This window comes from Cygnus olor, chromosome 2 (genome assembly GCF_009769625.2).
Source record: "Cygnus olor isolate bCygOlo1 chromosome 2, bCygOlo1.pri.v2, whole genome shotgun sequence".
Lineage (NCBI taxonomy): Eukaryota > Metazoa > Chordata > Aves > Anseriformes > Anatidae > Cygnus > Cygnus olor.
The window spans coordinates 115807909-115821800 of NC_049170.1; the positions used below are offsets into that span (position 1 = coordinate 115807909).

Sequence of the window (13892 nt, forward strand, 5' to 3'; positions counted from 1 at the left end):
TTTCAGATGGGAGCGGAGTAGGGATCAACTTTATAGGGGAGGAAATAACCAAAATAAATGAGTCACAGCATTTAAAACACACACATCAGTTGGATTACTAGATAGGAGAACTATTGGACATGGTCATTATATTACTGTGGGGAAATGTCCAGAAATAAAAATTCAAACAGCAAGATTTAGCTGTCTTTTGCAACTTCTCTTCCTTTTTCCTGTCTTAGCAGATATGTAAAACCAGACTGTATTTGTTTATACACACATCCTGACTGAGGTGTATATTTATCTTCACACTAGGTGAATGTCTGTAAAGGTGATAAAAGCATTTGATGAGTTACTAAACTGAAGAGGAAATGCATTCTTAAAATCACTTCTTAGGTCCTGAAAACAATTCACAAAGAACTATCCTGTGTATGTTTGGGACAAGAGTCCCTGAAACATAATAATGACTGCAAACAACTACCCTGTGAGGTCTGTCAGGAGGGAAGTTGTTACCCCTCTCAACTGTAACTCCATCCACAAATGAAAAAACAAATATCCAGGGACATGTCAGAGATGATGGTCAAGTCCCTAGGAACTGGCCCCCAAATCCTCCCATTTGTCCAATAGGGAAACCAGCTAATGAAGCCAGAGCACTTTACACTCAATAGCCTGGAGATAATCAGTTTAGCTACTGGTTGCTTTTGTGTCAATGAGACTAAGAAATTGATGGAGTTCCCATTCCACAACTTCTGTAAGGAACGTCGTGAAATGGCAGGTGGGTCACAAATGAGTGGCCAGCTAGATTGTAAGCATCACCAACTGGTTTCCAAATGCTAGCACATAGACTTTTGGTTTGTGCATCTCATGTGCTTTGGATCCTATGAGATCCCTATGGAGAAGACGGATGCCTTTGCACAATGCTTCAACAATGCATAACCACGTGGAAGAGGTGCAGTGGTTTACTAGTCTCCCAAAGTAAAAAAAAAAAAAAAAAAAAAGTACAGACAAGATTATTTTCCAGTGCAAGTAGGGAAAGGCAAGGAAGAAAAAATGTTTTGGCATACATCAGTATGCAAACCATCAGCATCCTTCTGGTCCCTTCACCCCAGCAGTGCTATGCAGAGGAGTACAGTGCACTGCACAGTTACCTGGCTGCATTAGTCGTGCATCATCTGGTAGTCCTGGGATAACCACTGTTTGTCCTACAAAACCCGTCTTGAACTTTAATCATGACAAAAGCACTAGAGTCCTCTGCACTAAAGATATGAAGAAAATGTTGTTTCTAATCAGAAAGCAAAACTAATTTTTGATGTCAAATTTGTACCTCATTTTCAAAAATTGAAGTGCATATTGAAGTGACACAAAATACTTTTGTCTAAATCCTACAATCCACTGAAAAGTAGGAGTTATAAAAATGTGTCCTGTATAAAAGGTTTGAAGGGAAGAACAAGGATTCAAAACAGTTGTGATTCCTTCACAGTTTAGGATTATGTAAAATAGGGCAATTCTGATGGCTTCTGCTGACAAACAAGTCATATGGGAAGCTTAATCCTGCTCTTACTTGGATGAAAGAGCAAACACCAACTGTTTTTAGCAGGAAGTGATTAGGACATTCTCTGACCACAGTGTAAAAGGCAATTTGAAAGTTCTTGTACATTTTCCCAGGAAAACAGATTTCCATGGCTGTCTTACTCTTATAAAAATGTTTGATCAGAGATCATATTCAATATCTCAGATGTGTTTTTCATGCATGTAGAAACAATTGTAATCATCTCTTTAAGTCAAAGAATTTTGAAAACTAAAATATTATCTTTTTTTAAGCCTATAGAAAATTTTATGTAAGTCATTCACGGAGGTGAAGGTCACCAGTACACCATACACCACTAACGCTTTGCAGGCTGCAACCCTGGTAACATTCTGAAAATTGCTTAGCATGTTGAAAATTGAGGCTGTAGATGAACAATTATTGTCTTGCCAAAGCCAGTCCATGTACCTGAAGCATCACACTCCTCAACCAGTGAGAAATCAGCCAGGACAACAACCCAGGGATTTCTCTGTCCTCTGAGACACTTTTTAAATACTGTTCTTGGAGGCAAGAGCCCCTCAGTCTTCCAGAGTAGTCACTTTTCTCTGACAGACAGACAATACTCTTCTTATCAGAGTGGGTATACCATTTCCTTTGCTCTGAATTTGTATGAAATCAGTAAGGGGCACCATTTCAAACAAATGATACAATTCACATACATTTGTTTGTTTGCTAATATAAGAAAGGAATACTATTTAAACAAATGATCCTGTTTGTTTCTGAGGTGTTTATTGTTTTTTTGTTGATGTTTTGTTTTGGTTTTTATTTTGTTTATTTTGTTTTTCAGATGGGCATATAACTTCATGGTGACACATAATTACTTGCACCATTTTTAGCATAGGGTATAAATAGATGTGCTGATTTCTCATTTAACACTTGTCATGCCAGATCCTTATCTGGAGTAAATTAAAGTATCCAGAGAAACCATGTGAGAAATCCAGGCCAATTCATTTCCTTCACAAAATATGGAGCTCAGTGTTTTCAAACTCCAGTCACAAAGATACTAATGGCCTCCTTTTGTGATCAGTAAAGGAGAGGACAATAATAACAGGGTATGTTCCCATAAAGTCATGCAAATCTGCAGAAGATCTAACCCAGCATTTTTTTTTTTGTTCTGCTTTGTTAGGGACTTCAGGTTCAGTCTTACCCTATTGTGAATTAGTCCCTTGAAACTGAAATGAGACTAGCATGCAGTGAACAAGCATTTTGCTCAGCAGCCGCTGTTTGCAGGATTGTGTCCCTGCTCATTATCTGATAATAGCCCATGGATATCAAACCCCTCAGACTAGCTTTCTGTACAGCAGGGGAAATGTACACATGAGCACATATACACACAGGCATATTTTGTAAGGAAGGAAACTCACCACTGCTAGAAGCATCGTTGAGATTTAGCAGCCCACCTCCGAGCCCTCTGTAACTATGGTAACTGTAGGTCCCATTTCCATTGATGTACAACACCTCCTGTGTGCTGGAAACAGCTGATGTTGAGTAAGTGACCTGGGCTGGCTCCTGTTTGTACTGTTTGTCAGCTGGAGCAGCTTCATCCTGCAAAAACAATGAAAGGTTTTGAATTATTGTCACATTTTGTCTTGCATGAGAGGGTCTTTTCCATTGTTAAGACTTCCCATCCATTGCTTTCATAAAATTTTAATACATGTCAATCAAGCACATGTGTCTGTGATAGAATATCAGCTGAAAAAATACAAAGTAAAAAAGCAAGAATACATGTTTCCCATAAATTTGAGACCTTTTTTTTTTTTTTTTTTTGTGCACCACTAGCCAATAACACTGTTTCTCAAAATGGAAGAGACATCCTCTCATCCTGAAGAGCTCACAGTCTCCCGCAAAATCCAGCTCTGTGTAGATATAGCATGGAAAAGGATAGAAAGGAGCCATTGTTTTCTGACTACGGGTGTGACCCTTCTGAGTCAAAGAACCATCTCTTTCTCAGTAAAACAAACCAATACAGAATGCACCAACTCCTTTTCTTGATGTACCAGCCTCAGAAATGACAGAAGGAATAGAGGAACAGAATACAACCACATTTCCTGTGTTTGCAGAAGGCTGAATGAGCGAACATCCACACAAGGATGGTACTTACCACACAAGTGGTAAGGATGCCTCTGCAAACATGGTTTGAAAGTATTTGTAGCCTCGTGTATAAGCATTGACTGTACACTATGAGTTCCTCTCATGCTCCCTATTTACCTCTTAGATGATAGCAAAATATTGAACAGGATTTAGCACAACGGCCCCACAACTTTCCCCTACAGGAAATCCCATTTCAGAAGAAAGTGTATATTTCTCCATCTATGTTTGCTGTATCTACTGCTGAGAGCACCACACCTCCACTCATGATCACAGAATGCCCCAGTAGCAACTTTAGTTATGACACTGGTGGGAGGGTGGGGGGGGGAGGGAAAAACATTTAAAAAAAAAGATTTAATGTGTTTTAGTAGTTGGAAACAAGGAAAACAATCAGTGAATGACTGCTCAGCCCACTGAGGGATTTGAGCGTCAGAATTTCTGATTTAGCTTGCAATTGTATTTGAGCTTCTTTGTTTCTTTTTAACTTGTAGACTTTTTTTTTTTAATAGGCCTGACTCTACTCATTATGTGATGAAAATATATGTCAGTAGTTTCGAATAAAATGGTTGTATAGATCATCAGTATTTATAAACACAGGTAAGATTTTTTTGAAGACATTTTCAGAGTAGTCAACTGAACAATGATCTGTGAGTATCATCTCCCCCTTTTTGTAAGATTCTGTACTACCTCTTTATTGTTGCTAAATATACCAAAGTCACTAAAAATGATATAAAATATTATAAACCTTTATATATATATATATATATATATAATAACAATGTATATACCAACACAGAAGGATCAAATAGTTCAAACAGTGCCCAGATTGTGTCAAATTAAACATGTTTTGAAGTAATTTTCCCATTACCATTAGTCAGTCCCACCTCTCAAATAAGATGCCACCAACTTTTCTGAGATGAAGATATCCCTGTCTCTTTTATTGGCTAAAAAGACTTGGGCTCAAGTGAGATGACTCATGAAATGGAACATATATTATTAACATAAACTTTTAATATTTAATACAGAATACTGAACCATCACATAATTAATTCAATAAACAATCAGAATGGGGTCTATTGAGCACTAATATGAGTGGAGGCTAAGCTCTGCATTTTTTAGAGAGCTGGCCAAACTGGTCTCCTTTGTATTTTCTTAAACAATAATAGACTTAAACAAAGAGCTAAAATTGCAATGCTTTTTTTTTTTTTTTTTTTTGGCCAGGAATTCAACTTTAATATCATATACCTTTAATCTCCAAATGCCATTATAAAAGAAAAAGCATTATTTTCTATGAGAAAAAAATTATAAGCTATACAGTAAAGTTCTGTCTTCACGACCAAGCTTAAATCTTCATCCAAATCCTTAACACTGTCAAGGCTGAGATGTCTTCTACCCTTATTTCTAAAACTAGATGACATTTCGTGCCGTAGACTCACTCAGGGCCTCATTTTATTTTCATAAAGACCAGCAAGGGATTTTCACCAAATTTATCAAGGACTGGACTGTGTTCAAAGGGTACAATGCAAAGAGGACTAACTCCCAGAAGCTGCCAAAATACCTAACTGCACGTACACCATCTGACCCATCTTTAGCAAGAAATGTACTGATGTCTCCAGAAGAATCACTGTACAGCCACGTAATGCCAGCCCATGGCTCAGCAGAGTATCTCAGGTTGTGTTTCCTTATCCAACTTTCTGGGACCCATGGATTTGCTGGGCTCCAGAGGCCCTCTAGCCATTCAAGTGAAAACACAGCGGTGAGTTTATTGCAGAGCTGGTGCACTGAGCTCATAGCTGAGCACAGCAGAGTCGGGCCAGAGGGCACAGCAAGGATGCAGCACATTGATGTGTACCAGCCTGGCTGCTGGAGCACGTGGCTGAGGTAGGAGACCTGAGTTCTGGCTTCTTGTGGCAAGACACAGTGAAGAGGAGTCAAATTTGGGATGCAAGGTCTTTGCTAGCTGTGACAAGGAAGGGACCTGAACTCAATGCTACCATCTCCTAGCAACCAGGCTAAAAGCGAAATTGCGGTGGGAGTCGTAGCTGAAGCTGTGCCACTTGCCGAGTGCAAAGAAATGCACAATTCATGGGCAGAGAGTTAACAAACAGAAAGGGAGCATGACTCAGTTCCCTTGCAGAGACGTGCTGCCCGGGGAGGCTTCCAGCCCTGCTCCCTTCCCTGTCAATACCTCTCATTCCGCATCTCCCTAGCACAAAATTCACAAGCTGCTCTGAGATTGGGAGCCCAGGACTTTGTATCAAACCAGTCACAGACCTGTGAAACACCGTGGCGTGCCCTGTGGTGGGGCTTGGGGTGTAATCCTGGGGAAGGCGCTCCCTAGGGGCATGAAATGGGTTGAGGAGGATGCTGAGCATGGCCCTCTTGGTTCTGTGTATGAGCTCTGACTTCCTGCCTGATTACAAAAGATGCCTTCCTCTAAACATTGCATATATTTTTAAAGAGCGTGCCAATCAGCTGTACTGAAATGATGAATAGGGCGCCATACATTTCAGACCTGAAATCTGGACCTTTCCTAAGTGCTTAGCCCAGTGCTTCAGGACATATAAATGTAGGAGCAGGGTAGGATTTTGGACGACCTTTTTCTGAGCAGGCTCAGGTGTTAGCCCTACCAGCAGGATGATGAACCATTAGCCTGGTAACAGGGGGGTTGGTTGTCACCTCTCATACACTCCTCTGGGATTTAGACATTTTTCAGGAATCTTTTGTACTTAAAAGGCAAAAGTTCATACTTTCTCCTTGCAGCCATGCTGAGGATAAAGAAGTCAAGCTCTCTTTCTCTTGGGTAGGGAGAACATGAATATCATGTTCATTTTTATATACCCAAGATTTATTCTGCACAGATTAATGCTCTTCTTTCTTTTCATCTTAATTGTCTTTGCTTTTAAACTGTTGTAGAAATTAAACAGTGTTGTTCCAGAACTGAGATTTTTCAATCATTCTGTTACTTGTTCAGCACTTTCTTTTGACAAATGCTTTCCCCTTACATTACATTTGAATTAGAAAGGCTTAATAATTGATTTTAAATTTGATTTTTAAAAAACATTTTAATTCCATAATAATCAGCAACAATTAACTAACCTTTTATTAATATGTTTAACTTATCTGGAACACATATTGTTGCAATTCATAACAATTTTTTAAAACCTTCCAAGTGTTAACTAACCATTTTAAAACTGTTTAGAATTTACCTTTAATAAGGAATACGAGCAAGAAGCAGATAAAACATTTGTCCATCTAGAATTTGACTTATACCATCTTCATTTTGTATATGGCAATGGAAATAAGTCATCCTTCTAACAATATTTCTCTTCTGACTTTATTTTGGAGGAAAGGTAATTTAGGTCTTGAGCATATCATCTGGAAAATGATGGAAATCACAGAAATGCAAAAATACCTTTTAACTACCAAAGCATGCTAAAATGCAAAGTTACCTGTTCACTTGAAAAAGTGGCAGCATGAAGTACATACTGTGATCTACAACTTGGTATATATCAGTGATATCTACATTTTACTTTTACGCTCAAGTCTGTACCAGGAGAACACAATTCTTTTTTTTTTTTCCTTAAAAAAGAAAATAGATGCATTTATTTATTTAATCATTTATTTATCATGGTAGAGATTAAAAAAACCTTCTAAAGACAGCATATAATCAGAAACTATTTCATGAACTATTACATAACCTGTATACCAAGGAAACCCTACTCTGACGTATTCTGAGCAGCTAAGGAATAGTTTAAAGGAAAATACCCTCCACAGCAATGCAGATGCTAGTGCAGAACACCACATTTGTGCTACAAAGAGCAAAGCTCACTGGCAGCATCCCAGCCTCCCACTCTCCATGCCAAAGGAAGTACAGTATAGACATTTCTTTTCAAGAAATCTGTTTGTTATGGAAGCAACTCTAACAATGCCAAAGCTCCTTTTTTTGTTCCGTCTCCCTCACCACCAACAAAATAATAAAATAAAGTAATATCTTGTTAAAATAGGAAGCCCTGGCAAATCAATGCTACTCTGAATTTTGATCCCATAAATACAGAAACATCAGGAATTCTGTGCACTCCCATCAAGAACAAACATTGCTGTTGCTTTGGCTCTTGGTCCACTGTTATCAATAAGCACATAATCACATGGACAATGCTGGCTGACCAAAAAGCTAACAGAACTTCAAGAATATAAATGGTAATGTTCCAAATATGGCAGAGATGGTAACATGCATTTGACTTACTGCTTTCATGAAGTGCACTGTCTACCAGATCAATAGATTAACAGCTCTCAGAATACCAGCTTTTAACTGCCCTATGTCAAGGTGATTTTTTTTCCCCACTCAGTTAGAAAAGAGAGAAACAAGGAAACACATTCTTGCCTCATGTTGCCTGACATTTCCTTTCTGAATATGCTAAAATGCCTAACGTGGATTGCTTTTTGTTCTTCTCAATAAATACTGCTCTTACAAGACGACTTTGAGGCTAGAAAAACTCAAATGCAGATTAGTCTTCAAACAGATAGGCAAGTCAGGGACCCTGTATTTGCATACAGTTCTCCATTTTTTTCAGCATAGGAAAATCAATTTATTCACGTGAAAAAACAAAACATGCTTTCATGTGCTTTAATTTTTTTTCAGCCTCAATAGCTTGTAGTGTGGCTTTAGAAGAAAGTAGATAATGCTTCATATATTTTTCCCATTTGGGCCACACCAATTTACTTCTGTGATTTTTGATTCAAAAGTTAAATAAACAGAAATACATGATAAAACTGTGTAGCACTTTTCAAAGCATACCCAATTAATCCTCACAATACTCTTGTTAGACGGGACTTTTATCACTGTTTTTCAGATGGTGAGATTCTGGCAACAAAGGCAACCTTAAGCTAGCGTTACTTAACATGGAAATGCTTGAGTTCTGCAACCATATCAACATAAAGTGCTTCTCTTTGTGTAACTTACTTATTTTTTTTAATAAGGTGAAGAAACTCCAAAGTTTAATCATGGGGACACCCTGCTGAATCTGCAGGAGCTGTGGGGCTGGGAGATTTCTGCATGCCTCAGCAGCTGCCAGGTGAAGAGGCCATGAGCATCCACCTGCATGGAGTAGGGCATCTGAAGGAGGGTAAGCCATGGGATTCCCATGCAGGGTCAGGAGGGTGGCCCCTTCTTGGAGACCCAGAAACGGCACCTGTTTTCCCTTCTCACGACATGATAACATATACCTTGTACGCTGTCTCTTCAAACTTGTTTCATACTGTGTCTTCCAAATGCCTGACTCATCATCCCATCCTCCTTGCTTCTCCAGTTTCATTTTCTAGCCTCCATCTCAGTTTTAGTCTTCTTGTGTTATTAAACCCTAATCACACCTTTTCAAACAAGTCTCTTGCTCCCTGATACCTGAATAGCTTCATGTACTCAAGTCCTTTCATTTCCTAGTTTGTATTTCATCAGTGTCACATGCACCGATGGTCCCATCCAAAATTTTCCCTCTTTCCTGGGACTCATTTCAGTCTCCTAATCCTCTGTAGTGTCAAGACCAAACAGAGAGTGCCTTTTTATGAAATGGTAAACGTATTTAAGAATAAAACTACCCTTAAAGGACAAATTTTTCCTCATTCTTGAAAACGGATGAAGTTTTCTCTGAAAGAGTTTAATAGATGGGACACATACAGAACAGTAATAGTAACCCCTGGGCGCTGAAGGTCATGAAGTTATTATCAAACTGCATACTTGGTACTATAATGGAAAGTGTCAGGTAATCTTAATAGATGATGATACTACCAACTGCTTTGATGACACACATTGTTCTGACTGAACACTGCACCTTTTATTAGCTTTAAATGCATTAAATTAATTCTCTAGTCTTTGACACACCTTTTAATTTTATGACCAATATCCTGGAAGCCCAGACACCTAAATACTATTTTGGCACATCACGGTAGAGTAAATTTTCCTTTAACATGGCAATAAGGCTGTTGACTCACTGTGCTTAGCAATGATGGAAATGGCATTTCCATAAATGATGGATGTGAGTGTTTCTTTTAGTTTTGGTTTGCACTGCACATTCTCCCCGCCCCAAGTTGTTAAGGTTTGTGTTGGGATTACTGTCCACTAAATAAAACCTGCTCAGGATTAGGGATTCCTAAACAAAATTTAAGACACACACAGTTCACTGAGTTTAAAATCCAAATGAAGCTTCATGGTAGTCCTTTTCATTGGCTGACCTTCATATTTAAGGTACTGAATACTTATAGTCTTTTAAAAGAAAAACAACTTCTTTTTTCTTTTTTTTTAACATGTAGGAGGTGCTTTTACAACATTGATCTAAGCATGGAGCCAAAGTACCGCTTGTAGAAATAGGTAACACCTTTTCCTAGACCAGGAGAAGAACTTCTATGCCCAAAAGATGATCTATTAGAAGATATTACCTTTCCCAGAAATCCTTATTTCTCTTAGAGCACAACAAGAAAAAGCCAGATGTTCAGTTGAAGACAGCACAGTTTCAGAATTTACAATGAGAAAATTGCTGGTACAGGTTTTCGTCCCCCCGGCATCCCAATCAATTTGTGTGAAGAAAAGTTAATTCGTTTACTTTGTTGCATACCTCAGAACTATTTTGAATGAAGTCCTACAAAATTTCCAGTCCACATATTTAGGTATTATTAATCCAAAATTAACATCTACCTGAGATTTCAGCTTACCATAACAGACCTACAGCTGAAACCCAAAAGTTGAATTGCCAGAATCTTTATAGTCTGTTTAGGAAAACATTTAAAACACACCATACATGTGTTTTATCTGAGGGGCAAAATTATTCAAGGCAGATACTTACGCTGAGTATTTCTCCACCTCTCAGGCTGGTCACAGTACTCTTTAAAATAATGAATCCACTGAGAGTCCTGTAACGTGTTGTCCAAAATCATCACGACAAATAGATTCAAAAAATAATTGTGCCTCTGGACAGATTCCTTCCACTTTAAATCTAGTCATCCTTCATAAAAGACATTCCAGATCTTTGTCAGAGGATAAAGCAATAGAATTATGGATGAGGTCTAAGCACAGCCAGGAGAGAGACTCCTGGGTTTTTCCCCAGAAGTAGTGAGAATAAATTTATGGCTAAAATCAAACACAAAGACAAGTTCAAATAATCTCACAGGACTCATGCCAGATATTCTTTACACTGGAAAATGTTTTGACAATTCAGCAGTGGACTTACTGGTGAAATCAAGAGGACTCTAAATGTTGTTCTCATGCACACACCCTATTTCTTCTCTTGAAAGGAACATCTTTCTATTTCCATCCTCCGTATTCAAATCTAGACTATATTTTTCCTGACCATTCTCCCTGACCACTCATTTTCTTCACTTTTACATACTTAAGACAAGTATGTAAAAAACTTATGAAAAGGCTTGTTCTTAGGAAATATTCTGGCACAGACATAACATCATATGAAAAAGTGCTGGTAGCAAGCAGATGCAAGACTATCAAACACTACTGCCAGAAGTGTTACTAATGATTTTGCTATGAAGTCTGGTATCAAAATGATTTTCTGTGTTTTAGAGACAAAATGATAAATACTCTTTTTTTTCAGATAGCGAGGAAATATTGCATTAGTCTACTTAAGCTAAACCAGCTGTAATACAGAGCCTGGTTATGTACCCAAACTCCTTGTGATAGGAATGGAGTCATGCGGGAACTTGAAAAGCATGTATCAAAATGCTGAGTTAGCTGCCAAAAGTTCAAGGATCTCCAAACTGTTCCCCTGACACAGGCTATAGTGCAAAGAAAGCAAAACACCATGCTACAGTTGCAGATTAGAAGGGCAGTAGGTTCCTTTTGCTTTTAGGTTATTAACACTGGAATGAACTTCCAGCATCAGTGCTGTCACCAGGCATCAAAACTGACACAAGACAGTGTTTGACAAGACATGAAAGCACGAGACTGACAAGGAAAAAGAAGATCAAAATAAAAAGGTGCTATTGTGTGGAAAAATGAACCTTAGTCTCCTTATTTCTGACGGAATGACACATTATTTGTAGACTAGAATGGGTATGTTAACCTTAAATAACAGGTCAGTGTTTTCACACAGAAGCATTTGAGTCTGTTTTTTTCCACCACTGCCACTTCACCCACAGAAAGAAAACTTTTGGAAGAGGTGCTCAGACTGTTGCAAGGAATCGTCAGAGAATCACTTTTGTTGGAGTGATAGCAAAGCAGAGGGATCATTTTTCATGGCCTGTCAGCTTTAGCCAGTTCATTATCCACTGTGGTAGCAGAAGAGCAACGTGAGCTTTCAGAGGTCACCTGTGCTGCTGGTTGAGCGTGGAAGCACAGACAAGCTACTGTTATAGTTTAGATAACTGTGATGCAAAGCCGCTGGGGAAAGAGAAACTGGGTTCTTCTAAAGGGCCAGGTCTCTCCCTGTTCAAACAGAAGAATAGCTTTTACCTTCTTCTGTGGTGCTTGAGATAAACTCACCGTTCTTTAGTGAAGATCTAGATAGCTGATTTTTCCATACGCTTTCCCCTGGAAACTGTCATGCAAGTTTAATTTCTCTATTGCCCCTGATGTTCTTGTCTTAGGCTGCAGTTACCTTTCTTCATAAGATATTTGAGTATTTCCTTATCTATTAAAGAGGGAAATCTGAAACTTGGACATGGCCATGCTTTTATTTGTCTAGTGTTTTAATGTACGAAAAAAAAAATTAGCTAATGGTTTCTCAGCTAACAGTATTAATTGAAAATGGCTCAACATATAAAACAGGGGCGTAGTGCAAGACTGCATAGCACACTGCAGTGTATGCACAGCATTAACTTCCTCAATGTAATTTTTAATAACGTGTCCAGTGGTGGCTGGCACCAGATTATAAACATTTACAGGCATCTTAACAGGTGGAACTAGACTCAGCTTGATTATGTAAACTGTACTAATGCCTTTGAGTTTTGGCAGAACTCCTTTATGTTCGTGGTATATTTCACAAAATATATATGACATTTATCATGGAGGAAGTCCCATTCGTTTCAATTCAGACAAAGGTACCATGCAAAGAGCAGGAAAGCCCTCAGAACTACAATTTTCTGCTTTGTGGAAGAAGATGAGAGAAGTGGAGGCATGTGGGGCTTTTGCTCTATCTCCCTTGTACCAGCAGAGAGAAGAGATTTGATAGGGCCCAGGTCTCACAGATCTTTTTCTTCTCTTAGGACAGGCAGAAACAGAGGCAGATTTTTACTCTGACCTGAAGAACAGCACAGCATGGATCTTGCCTCAGGCCTTTGATAAATTACCAATTTAGGTTTTGTTTTAGCTGTTGACCTTGAGAATCACCATGTCCTTTATATGAATCTCTGCACCAATTCTCAGCCAACATTTTGCTGTAAAGTAAAAGCAGTTTTCTGTAGGAGACTCCATCACCAAGTCCTTCAGCCTGCCACAGAGGATAGGATTAGAAAGAATATGAAATTTGCCTTTCTTGGCCATCTCCCTCAATCTTGCATCCTAAGATAGCTCAAAACATGGGACCAAGGGAGCAAGGGATCAGGGCTTGCTGAGCAAGCTCCTAAGGGACCTCATCTGGTAAGTGCCTGATCCCAAATGTGAAGCACCATGGTCTAGGATGCCCCTGCTAAAATGAGATTAACTGAAAGTCTGAAGAAAATACGGGTAAAACTTCAGTGGAAGTGAAGCACAGGTTTCTGACCATGGGGAAAAAAATAAAAATAAATATATCCATGTGTCTGTGTATCTCTTAGAGTCCTTTCAAAGCCAACTTCTTTGGAGCAGCTAGCACCTTGAAGAAAATGGCTATGGATCATTTTTGCTTATTCTCATTGACGAGCAGTACAAACACAGAAGCCGGAATACCTGACCTTTCTTCAAAACAGAAACAACATAAACCACATGAAAACAATGTTATCTTTTGCTATCCCATGAGCAGTTTTGCCTGCAGGTAATGGTGTTGAAGGAATCAATGTACTACTGAAACTGATGTATGATGACAAAGATGTAGCGGTACTTGCTGCTGACCCAGAAGGATGCAAACTGAGAGAAATCCCTCCTTTGCAGCAAACTCTTCTCATTCAGAACAAGCCTAGCCATGCCTCAGGTAACTCCACTTTTATGATCACAATCAAGATTTTTTTTCCTGTGTTTTTCATACTTGTGTGTGTTGTCCTCAAAAAATTACCTCAGTGACACTCTCCTGTAACAAGAGACTTTTCCATTCCCCCTTGCTACCATGCC

At 38.8% G+C, this 13892-nt stretch overlaps 1 protein-coding gene across 1 annotated transcript in view; it reads right to left on the reverse strand.

Moving 5' to 3' along the window:
- NOL4 (nucleolar protein 4) overlaps positions 1 to 13892 on the reverse strand; it is a 189580-nt gene that overhangs the window by 11579 nt on the left and 164109 nt on the right. The window contains 1 exon segment of the mRNA XM_040550310.1: positions 2926 to 3106. Coding sequence (XP_040406244.1) covers positions 2926 to 3106 — 181 coding nt within the window.